At 44.4% G+C, this 12,169-nt stretch overlaps 1 protein-coding gene across 1 annotated transcript in view; it reads right to left on the reverse strand.

Annotated features, from left to right (window-relative positions):
• Positions 1-4,739: 4,739 nt before the first annotated feature.
• Positions 4,740-12,169, reverse strand: part of LOC309544394 (von Willebrand factor A domain-containing protein 5A-like) — a 108,818-nt gene continuing 101,388 nt past the window's right edge. The window contains exons 17-18 of the mRNA XM_082243309.1: positions 11,289-11,415; positions 4,740-5,112 (exon numbers count right to left, since the gene is read on the reverse strand). Of these exons, the coding sequence (XP_082099435.1) occupies positions 5,033-5,112; positions 11,289-11,415 (207 nt within the window). The 3' untranslated portion in view covers positions 4,740-5,032. The remainder of the gene's footprint in view (positions 5,113-11,288; positions 11,416-12,169) is intronic.

The raw sequence follows: 12,169 nt of genomic DNA on the forward strand, positions 1-12,169 counted from the left end.
GGCGCTAGTATAGTTCTGATCAGATCAGATATTGATCTGTTCAAACACTATACTAGAAATGGAAGTGTATGTGCGTGCGTGCGTGCGTGTGTGTGTGTGGTAATCAAGGGGTTATTTCTAAACTATGCGCCGGGGATCTAAGGGGGGTGGCGGGGACCCTAAACCTCCTTTGGGATAGAAGCTAACTCGCTAGCGCAACCTCAAGTCACAATCACACTAATACAAAATACAGTAAAAACAGTATATTATGTGTGTATTAGTGCTAATGTGACAGAGGGTGTAGGGGTTAACTGGATGTGATCAGGGGGGGATCAGGGGGTTAAATCTTTATTGGAAGGGGCTGGCGGGTATCCTACGGATAAAAGAAACGGTGGCAAGCGCTAAACCTGGTCACACTTATACGGGTATATAGAAAATGCTATATACTGTATACGGTGTGTGTTGTGGCAGGGGGTGTAGGGGTGATCAGGGGGGGATCAGGGGGTTAAATCTTTATTGGGCGGGTGGCGGGGACCCTAAACCTCCTTGGGACAGAAACTTAGTCGCCTGCGCTAATTCTGATCACAATCACACTAATACAAAAATACAAAAACACAGTATATTACGTTTGTATTAGTGCTGATGTGACAGAGGGTGTAGGGGTTAACTAGCGGTGATCAGGGGGGGATCAGGGGGGATCAAGTGGTTAAATCTTTATTTGGGAGGGGTGGCGGGTAATTCAAGTGGAAAAGGGGGGGCCGCAAGCGCTACACCTGACCACAAATCACACTTATACGGGTATATAGCAAAATGCTATATACTGTATACGGTGTGTGTTATGGCAGGGGGTGTAGGGGTGATCAGGGGGGGTCAGGGGGTTAAATCTTTATTGGGCGGGTGGCGGGGACCCTAAACCTTCTTGGGACAGAAACTTAGTTGCCTGCGCTAATTCTGATCACAATCACACTAATACAAAAATACAAAAATACCGTATATTACGTTTGTATTAGTGCTGATGTGACAGAGGGTGTAGGGGTTAACGGCGGTGATCGGGGGGGGGGTCAGGGGGGATCAGTGGGTTAAATCTTTATTAGGCGGGGTGGGGGGTAATTTAAGTGGAAAAGGGGGGGTCGCAAGCGCTACACCTGACCACAAATCACACTTATACAGGTATATAGGTAAATGCTATATGCTGTATATAGTGTGTGTTGTGTCAGGGGCTGTAGGGGTTAATCAGCGGGGCAATCGGGGGGTAAATGTGCCTATCTAGCTGTGTGTGACTGTGTTTGGTGCAGTACTTACAGTTAGATGTGCTCTCTCTCCAGATGAATCCAAAAAGGATCATGGGAGAAGAGGGCACGTCTTTTTGCATCGCATACTAGCTCATTATGCAATACTTACCTTAGAACGAGCCCCCGCCGTGCCGCTCACTCACCTCTATGACGGGCGACATGTCCAGTCGCCCGTCTTCCGGGATCGCGGCATCCGGCCATCTGATTGGCCGGAGCCGCGGTGACGTCACTCCCGCGCACGCGCGCGGGAGCCGACAGTCACGGCACGGGGTTCTGAAGGAACGGCACGATCTGCCGTTCCTTCAGAGCGCATGCGCCAGTGACGTCACTGGCGGCATGTAAGGTAAATATCTCCTAAACGGTGCATGTTTAGGAGATATTTACAGTACCTATAGGTAAGCCTTATCATAGGCTTACCTATAGGTACAAGTTGTAGAGGAGGGTTTACTTCCTCTTTAATATTGACCCCAATTCTCAATTGGATTAAGGTCTGAGAATTTTCCTGGCTATGGACCCAAAATTTCGATGTTTTGTTCCCCAAGCCACTTTATTATCACTTTTGCCTTATGGCACGGTCCTCCATCATGCTGGAAAAGGCATTGTTCCTCACCAAACTGTTCTTGGATGGTTGGGAGAAGTTGCTCTCGGAGGATATTTTTGTACCATTTCTTTATTCATGGTTGTGTTCTTAGGCAAAATTGTGAGTAAGCCCACTCCCTTGGCTGAGAAGCAACCCCACACATGAATGGTCTCCGGATGCTTTACTGTTGGCATGACACAGGACTGATGGTAGCGCTCTCCTTTTCTTCTCCAGACAAGGTTTTTTTCCGGATGCCCCAAACAATCGAAAAGGGGATTCATCAGAGAAAATGACTTTACCCCCAGTCCTCAGCAGTCCAATCCCTGGACCTTTTGCAGAATATCAGTCTGTCCCTGATGTTCTTCCTGGAGAGAAGTGGCTTCTTTGCTACCCTTCTTGACACCAGGCCATCCTCAAAAAGTCTTCTCCTCACTGTGCGTGCAGATGGATCCACACCTTCCTGCTGCCATTCCTGAGCAAACTCTGCACTGGTGGTGCCCCGATCCCGCAGCTGAATCCACTGTAGGAGACGGTCCTGGCGCTCCTGGACTTTCTTGGTCGCCCTGAAGCCTTCTTCACACATACAGTAAAAATGTTTTTTATAGGATTAACCACTTAAGCCCCGGAAGATTTTACCCCCTTCCTGACCAGGGCCTATTTTGTGATTCGGCACTGTGTGATTTTAACAGACAATTGCGCGGTTGTGCGACGCTGTACCCAAATGAAATTGACGTCCTTTTTTTCCCACAAACAGAGCTTTCTTTTGGTGGTATTTGATCACCTGTGCGATTTTTACTTTTTGCGCTATAAACAAAAAAAGAGCGAAAATTTTGAAAAAAAAAAATTTTTTATATGAAATTCCCAAAAATAAAAATGTAAAAATCTAAATTTTTTTAACATTTTAGGCCAATTTGTTTTCTGCTACATATGTTTGGTAAAAAAAAATCGCAATAAGCGCATTTTGATTGGTTTGCGTAAAAGTTTACTAACTAAGGGAAAGATTTCTGTCATTTTTGGTGTTTTTTTTTTTTTTTTTAACGAGTAATGGCGGCGATCTGCGATTTGTTTTGCGGGACTGCGACATTGCGGCGGACAGATTGGACCCTTGACTGACATTTTTGACACTTTTGGGGGGACCAGTGACAATACTACAGTAATCAGTGCTATACATATGCACTGTTACTGTAAAAATGACACTGGCAGGGAAGGGGTTAACTTTATTGGTGATGCAGGGGTTAAGTGTGTCCCTAGGGGCGTGCTTCTAACTGTAAAGGGGTGTGGCTAGTGATGTAAGCACAGAGACATACGATCCTACATAGCAGGACCGTATGATCTCTGTTCTTACATCAGGGAGAATGACAGGCGGCTTTATTTACATCAGCCGCCTGCCTTTCTCCCTCTCCACCGGGAGATCGCGAGTGGCCGGCGGACATCGGGTCCGCCGGTCACACGCGCGGACTTCTTAGGGAACGAGCGGGAAAAGTGTCAAAAATGTCAGTTAGGAGTCCGATCTGTCCGCCGCATTGTCGCAGTCCTGCTAAAAATCGCAGATCACCGCCATTACTAGAAAAAAGAAAAAAAAAACAATAAAAATGGCATAAATCTTTCACGTAGTTAGTAAACGCGATAACTTTTGCGCAAACCAATCAAAATACGCTTATTTCGATTTTTTTTTTTACCAAAAATATATAGCAGAAAACAAATTGGCCTAAAATTGTAAAAAATTTAGATTTTTTTTTTTGGAGAATGTTATATAGCAAAATGTGAAAAATGTTTTTGTTTTTTTTTTCAGAATTGTCACAATTTTTTTGTTTATAGCGCAAGAAATAAAAAATTGCAGAGGTGATCAAATACCACCAAAAGAAAGCTCTATTTGTGGGAAAAAAAGGACATAAATTGTATTTGGGTACAGCGTCGCACGACCGCGCAATTGTCGGTTAAAATAACGCAGTGCCGAATCGCAAAATATGGCCTGGTCAGGAATGGGGTAAAATCTTCCGGTCTTAAAGTGGTTAAAAATACGCTCATTGAGAATTTTTTTTGTCAAAGACATGTAGCTAAATACATTTTGGCCTAAATATATGAGAAAAAATGAATATATTGGATATTTTTTAACTGCCAAAAGTAGAAAATATAAATTGTTTGCAAAATTTTCGCTCTTTTTTTTATTAATATCGCAAAAAATGAAAAGTGCAGAGGGGATCAAATACCACCAAAAGAAAGCTCTGTTTCTGGGAAAAAAAGGACGTAAATTTCGTTTGGGTACGGTGTTGCATGACCGCGCAATTGTCAGTTAAAGTCGCGCAGTGCCGAGTTGAAAAAAGTGGCCTGGACGTTAAGCAGGAAAATCCTTATAGTGGTTAAGGGGGGAAATCTTCCGGTCCAGAAGTGGTTAAACATCGCCCAATCAGAGGAAGCCTTGTATTCAGCGAATAAAATTCAAGGCTTCCTCTGAATGTCTGAGAAGCATTCAGGTCAACCTGATTTAGTTCCGGGAGCAGACTGGAAGTCGTTAGTATTTTACAAGTGCTGGCTAACGTTTGTGTTCCTCTAATGACAGATCAGTAATTAAAGGGTTTGCTTACTAAACCAAAATACAAAGAAGTTTCTGACAAGTTTGAGTCCTTCACCATACTGAAACTGGTAGGGTGAAATGTGAAATTTCTCCACAGTGCCCCCTGTTGGTACAATCTAGAATGACACCTTACCCATACAGATATACAGGCTCTCTATGTGCTGTGTTATATATGAAGGAACACTCAGCAGGACAAGGACTCATCTCTGATAAATAGGGAGACTGTGGAAGACTTGGGCCTCTATTATTACCCTGAGAGGTTTTTCAGTTTAATGGGGCGCTCCCCTTTGACTTTATTAGAAATACAGATAATAAAAACAAAGTGGTTTATTCTTTTTAAACATTACTGCAACAAAGTATTTCTCTGAACATCGCAAACTACACAGAATAGTAAAGAACAATGACTTGTAAATAGTGCAAACAGGTATTATTCCTTAAACTGTAAACTAGGCACATCTAGCTTTGGTATTGCTCACATATACCGGAGCAGAGTACAAAAGGCACAAAACTGGTTAGGCAAAAAAAAGGAGATGCAGCGACATTCCAGGAAGATTTCGGAATCCATCATGAGAAGTCTTCCGCCATCTTGGTTCCTTCAGACGTCTCTTACAGGCCGAACACTTTGGGGTTCACGGAGGATTTCAGCAGCCCATTCCCGGCTCTGACAAACTCACCCAGAGAGGAACCTGAGGACACATCAAATGTCACTTTTATTTATTCCGGATGCAGAATAATGGATGGTAAGGTAACACAATCTGGAATTAATCTTTTCAGAATCACCAAGCTGAACTTGTGGCGGATATAAAAGACACAATTGTAGCGGAATGGACACTGAGAGTGTGGTTTGTGTTGAGAGAGTGAGAACTCTCTCACTTGGGACCATCATATTTCTGAGCAGTGTCCCTCAGGAGATGTGTGGGGATGTATTGCAGATGGCTACAAAATGGTAGAAGTGTTTCATAGACCCATGCCAGTGAAGTGGGGTTTGTTATTGTGAATACCTGCATTCCATTGTTCTCTTGTTCCTGTCTGCCTTGTAAGCTATTATGGGATGTGTGTTTGTGTGGGGGATGGCTCAAAGAGGGAGGGTTTTTTGCAGAGTGTAGATCTCTGGTGTTTTCAATAAACGATCAGTTCTGGTTGACTCCCAGCCTAGGTGTCGTCTAGTTCTTGGGAGGGAAGGATGGTATAACGCTACCTGGATTGTTGCATGCTGTACCTGCCTATTTGGATTATTACCTATTTTCCTGTCTATCAGCGGAGACCCTGTGGATTAAACTACTGCTCCGCTACAACAATTTATTACAGCATTTTATTTATTAACCATTCGCCCTTCTGTCATTGTGCATAAACAGTCGGACAGCTCAGATAAGGGGATGGGAGGCTGCTTTGAAGCCGTCTCCCCTTTTAGGTGCTCATAGGCATCCTCTAATACAGGGGTAATGCATTAAAATTCACAGAGCTCCAATCAGTAACATTTTCTTCCAGCAGAGGTTCAAAGCTCATATTTGTTCTGTGACTCAGATCCTTCACATCACAACCCCCCTTTACATCAGGGTCCTCATCACCCTTCACATCACAGCCCCCTCTGGCATCAGTCCTACCCTTCACTTCAACATCCCCTATTTATATCACAGCCCCCCCCCTTTACATCACAGAGCCCCCCTTTTACTTCATAGTGGCCCGTCTTTACATCACAGTTCTCCTCTTTACATTGCAGCCCACTCTTTAAAATACAGCCCCCCTTTACATTGCAGCCCCCCCCTTTATATTGCAGTGTGCCCATTACATCACAGGCCCCCTTTACATCACAGAGCCCCTTCACATCATACACCCCTTCGCAACACAGTCCCCTCCTCGTTTAGATCACAGTGCTCCCCTTTATATCACAGCCCACCTCACTTGACAATCCCCCCTTTACATCACAATCCCCCCTTTACATCACAGTGCTCCTCTTTACATTTCGGTCCCCTCTCTACAGTACTGCTCCCATTTACAATATAGCCCCCCTTTACATTCCAGCCCCCCCCCCTTTATATTGCATCCCTCTTGTTACATCCCTTACATCACAGAGCCCCTTCACATCATACATCCCTCTGCATCACAGTCCCTCAATTAGCATCACAGTCCCCCCCCCCTCACATGACAGCCCACCTTTACATCACAGCCCATCCCTTTACATCACAGTGCCCTCTTTAAATTTCAGTCCCCTCTCTCCAGTACAGCTCCCATTTACAATACAGCCCCCCTTTACATTGCATCCCTCTCATTACATCTTAGCCCCCCCCTTACATCACGGAGCCCCTTCACATCATACATCCCCCTGCATCACAGTGATCCCTTTTATATCACAGCCCACCTTACATGACAGTCACCCCTTTACATGACAGTCCCTCTTTACATCACAGCCCACCCCTTCACATCACAGTGCTCCTCTTTAAATGTTGGTCCCCTCTCTCCAGTACAGCTCCCATTTACAATACAGCCCCCCTTTATATTGCAGTTCCCCATTACATCATAGCTCCCCTGTTACATCACAGAGCCCCTTCACATCATACATCCCTCTGCATCTCAGTCCCCCAATTTGCATCACAGTTCTCCCCTTCATATCACAGCCCACCTTACATTGCAGGCCCACCTTATAACACAGTCCCCCCTTTACATCACAGTGCTCATCTTAACACCACAGCCCTCCTTTACATCACACAACCCCTTCGCATCACAGCCCCCTCATTTGCATCACACTACCACCCATTTACATCAGAGTGCTCCCTTTTATATCACAACCCACCTTACATCACAGTCCCCCCCTTTATATCACAGTGCTCATCTTTACATTATTATATATTATCTTTGATTATACTGCACTTTATTCCGTATTTTATTATATTTATTGCACCTATTCACCTATTATATTTTATATATTTTTTATGATATTGTTGCACAATTATCTTTTCCACAGACATAGTTTAATATCTATTTCCGTTGATTCACTGGCCAGATTTCCCCACTGGCTAATTTTACTTTAATTAATCTTTTATATAGATCATTAACAAACATATAATTTTTTGGGGTATGCGCACTTTTCCTGCACCATTTTGCACTATATATGTTTTTATAAATCACATGTGCATATATATTGATCTGTGATTGTATTGATTTACTGCTTTTCACTTTATATTTATATCTATTTACATCTGAGAAATTCTCTATATATTGAATTGCTGTTTCATACTTTTATCTGAGAAATCCTTTATACACTAGTTATTGGTTTTACCCAATTTATTATACAATTTTAGGCAGCACCAATTACCTCACCTGCTTTTATAATTTTAAATATTGACTTTATAGTCTATATTTTAGGGGTAGGCAGCAGCCTTTTTAAACACTTTCTCCATAGCGCGGATATTATTGTTTTTTACTATTATTGTCTCCCCTTTGCAATAAAGCTCCCATATACATCAAAGTCCCCCCCCCCCCCCTCTATATTGCAGTTCCTCCTTTTAGACAGCCTCCCTTAAAAGGACATCTCCCCCTACATTTCAGGATTCCCTCTTACATTACAGCCACCTCTTTACTTTGCAGACCCCCCTTTAAATTACATCTCCCTTTATATTCCAGTAGTTAAAGCGGTAAATAACCAAGGAGTGAAGAAGTTGTTTTGTGGTGTCAATAGTCGGGAAGGGGCGCGTTCTGGAAATGTTGCGTCGCTTAAGACAGCAAGATGTAGCCAGTGATTGGATGTCGGGGCTAAAGGAGAGGTCAGAGTCTGGGATTATACCCGGCGCCATAAAGTGTAAAGGAACCAATGGTTGTGCCGTTGATCTCAATGGTTAAGTCATGGGGGGGGGGGGGGGGGAGGAAATATTACAAGCTCAGTTTTAGAAAAACTGAGTTTGAGGAAGTGATGTGACGTCCATACTGATACAATATGACGCTCAGTAAGTTTGTGATACGTGAGGAGATTGAGAGGGTGAGTTGAAGAGTGGAGAGAGAGATCTGGGTGTCGTCAGCATAGAGATGGTATTGGAAGCCATTGGAGGTTATCAACTGGCCCAGGGAAGAGGTATATAGAGAGAAAAGAAGGGGCCCTAGGAGCGAGCCTTGGCGTACCCGAACAGAAAGAGGACGAGGAGCAGAGGAGATGGTGTTGTAGATGACAATGAGATAGGTAGGAGGAGAACCAGGAAAGAGCAGAATTATGGATGCCAAGGGAACTGTATCTGTATGTACACACAGGGCCACTGATAAGGCAGAACAGTCAGCCCTCCTGTACTGGGTCTGGACCCCATCAGTTCAAAAGGGGGGCTTTTGCTGAGCAGGCGGTCCGGCTGTACTGTCTTATTACAGACACCAATCCTCTTCTGCCTCCCCTTGCAGCACTGACGGCTTCTCTTCTTTCTCCCTCTAGCTGCAATTTAGTGGGATTGGTGCTAGCACATGCGCCCCTTCCATTTGCTGTCTGAGCCCCACCTGTGTTCCCCTTTCCCCCCGCAGTGCTGCCGGCTTCCCTCCTCTCCTCTCCTGCCAGAAGCTGCTGTGGACACACAGGGGGATGTTTTAGGATGGAGAGCAGTGCAAGGGGCCGATAAATATGTAATTTACTGGCCCCTTCCATTCCTGAATGAACGCAGTGATCAATCGGTACTAATCACTCCTGTGTCCATTCATCACTGAAGCACTTGCTTCAGTTTGTAAATGAGGAGGAAGCTTCTGAGTGCTTCCTATTCATTCATCTGTGCAGCTAAGGCTGTCCTCAGTCACTTTCAGCCGCAGCAAGGGGGCCCTGTCAGGTAGGCTGTATGGGGCCCTGTGATTTCTAACAGCAACCCTGTGTACATGTAACAGGACCATGCACTGTACTTCATCACTCTGGATCTCTGTGTACACACGTGGAAGGATATTTTCTGATTAATCAAAAGATCAAAGGTTTATGTAAATGAGACTCTCATTCACAGCACGGTAATTATGGAGTATGTTGTGGATACAAGGACTGTAGGATGTGTAGGATTAAGTCCATCTGGTTCAACCAATAAAAAAATCATACAATCCCATATACACAATCCTAAAGCCACAGTTGATACAGAGGAAGGCAAAAAAACCCAGCAATGCATGATCCAATTTGCTACAGCAGGGGAAAAAGATTCCTTCCAGATCCCCCGAGAGGCAATTGGATATTCCCTGGATCAACTGTACCTATAAATATTAGTACCCATTTATATTATGTACACCTAGGAAAGAATCCAGGCCTTTTTTAAAGCAATCTACTGACCTGGTCAGAACCACCTCTGCAGGGAGTCTATTCCACATTTTCACAGCTCTTACAGTGAAGAAACCTTTCCATATTTCCTCTAGACATAAAGAGTGCCCCCTTGTCCTCTGTGGTGACCTTCAAGTGAACAACGCAACACCAAGTTCACTATATGGACCCCTTATGTATTTATACATGTTGATCATATCCAACCTTATCTCCTCTTCTCAAGAGAGAATAAATTCAGTTCCTCTAATCTTTCCTCGTAGCTGAGCTCCTCCAAGCCTCTTATCAGTTTGGTTGCCCTTCTCTGCACTTTCTCCAGTTCCCGATATCCTTTTTGAGAACTGGTACCCAAAACTGAACTGCATATTCCAGATGAGGTCTTACTAATGATTTGTACAGGGGCAAAATGATATCTCTCTCTCTGGAGTCCATACCTCTCCTAATACAAGAAAGGACTTTGCTTGCTTTGGAAACCGCAGCTTGGCATTGCATGCCATTATTAAGCTTAGGATCTACCAGAACACCCAGATCCTTCTCCGCTATGGATTCCCCCAGTTCTACTCCCCCTAGTATGTATGATGCATGCGTATTCTTAGCCCCCAAGTGCATAACTTTACATTTATCAACATTAAACCTCATTTGCCACATAGCTTATACTCTAATTATGTTCCTTTGAGCCACACTCCATATTCAGTGCAATTTAGCCACGCCCATTTTCTTTGTGGCGAGCCACATTCTCCGCCCCAGAAAGGTGTCCCTAATTCTTAAAGTGATTGTAAAGTCTCTTTTTTTTCTATTAAAATAACAAACATTATACACACCTCCTCTGGGCAGTTGGTTTGCACAGGGCAGCCCTGATCCTCCTCTTCTCGGGTCCCTGGCTGGAGCTCCTGGCCCCTCCCCCCTGTTGAGTGCCCCCACAGCAAGCAGCTTGCTATGGGGGCACCCAAGCAAAGCTGAAGCCCTGTGTGTCCATTCAGATATGGAGCTGCTGTTCATCACCGCCTCCTCTCACCCCTGATTGTCTAACTGAGTTTGATTGACAGCAGCAGGAGCCAATGACGCCGCTGCTGTGTCTCAGCCAATCAGGAGAGAGAGTCCTGTTTGGCTGAGGCAATTGTGGACATCGCTGGATAGAGAGGGGGATCGGGTAAGTATTAGGGGGGCTGCTGCACACAGAAGGCTTTTTATCTTAATGCATAGAATGCATTAAGATAAAAAAAAAATCTTCTGCCTTTACTACCACTTTAAGTCACAAAGTTGGGAGGTTTGCTTGTGCACCTCTCTCCGTGCCTCAAATGTGTAGCAATTGCTCAATACTCTTAGTGAATAATTGCAAATTAATTTGCTTACAAGATTGCACTACTAAAAATCACCCGTGTGCTTGTGTCCTGTAATGAGTAATGAAGAACCGTTTACCCCTAAACCCATAGAAATGTCAGTAAACAAAAGCTATTTTGTATTATTATCTAGGCAGGGAAGATCAATCGAAGTGATGTAATTGTTAAAAAAAAAAAAAAAAAATATATAGTTTGCTGTAAGGGAGTCATATCAGTAAAACGGGGATTCTGATTGGTCGGTGATGGTACTGTAGTTTGCACTTACCTGCTTTAGCCCTGACCCAGGAGATGGCTTTCCCCTCCAGCAGCTCCCACTCCTCTCTCTGATCCAGACAGGTGCTGTGAAGCCAGATCACCGCCAGGACCGTCACCCACACCGACACCTCCACATTCTGCAGAGGAGGGAAAGAGGAGTTTATTATACAAAATGGAAAATGTTACATATCTGTAAAACCACTTGGCGAATGCGCATTGTAACTTTACTGCTATAGTGCGGCCTGGCTGTGCAGCATCACATATATATATATGATCGACCGATATCGGTTTTTCGTTACCGACCCCGATATTTTGTTCAATGCATATCGGTATTGGCCGATATGCACCGATATTTTCGTACATTTAAAAAAAAATTTATTTTTTTTATTTTCTTTACAGGTACTCTTGTGGAGGGATCTGGGGGTCTAAAGACCCCAAACCCCTCCTCTGCACTTAAAAGCATTCAAAAAGCCAAGTTTGGCTGTTTTGAATGCTGTCTTTTTTTTTAATCTGGCGCCGAGTACCCGGAAATTATGTCATGACATCACTACCGGGTTTTTACATGGAGACCCAATCAGATCCGAATGCAGCTTTGATGGGGTCTTTTCGTCGGCGGCCGTGCAGGCTGGTTGCCTGGGTCTCCTGGTGGGACTGGAGACCCAGGCGAGCCGCGGAAGGCTGTGGGAGGGGGGGACGTCACCTCCCGCTCCTTGTAATGACAGTCGAGCGGCTTCTCAGCCACATCGGTTGTAATTACAAGACAGCCAACTGTCGGCTATGGACGCCGGTACCGGGGTGATGCCTCTAGCTGCAGGCATCACTCCGGTACAGATACAGAAAATAAAAACCTGTAAGGAGAGTGGGATCCGCTGACCAGATGGGGTCAGTCTA

The sequence above is a fragment of the Pelophylax lessonae genome, assembly GCF_965119305.1.
Source record: "Pelophylax lessonae genome assembly, chromosome: 1".
Lineage (NCBI taxonomy): Eukaryota > Metazoa > Chordata > Amphibia > Anura > Ranidae > Pelophylax > Pelophylax lessonae.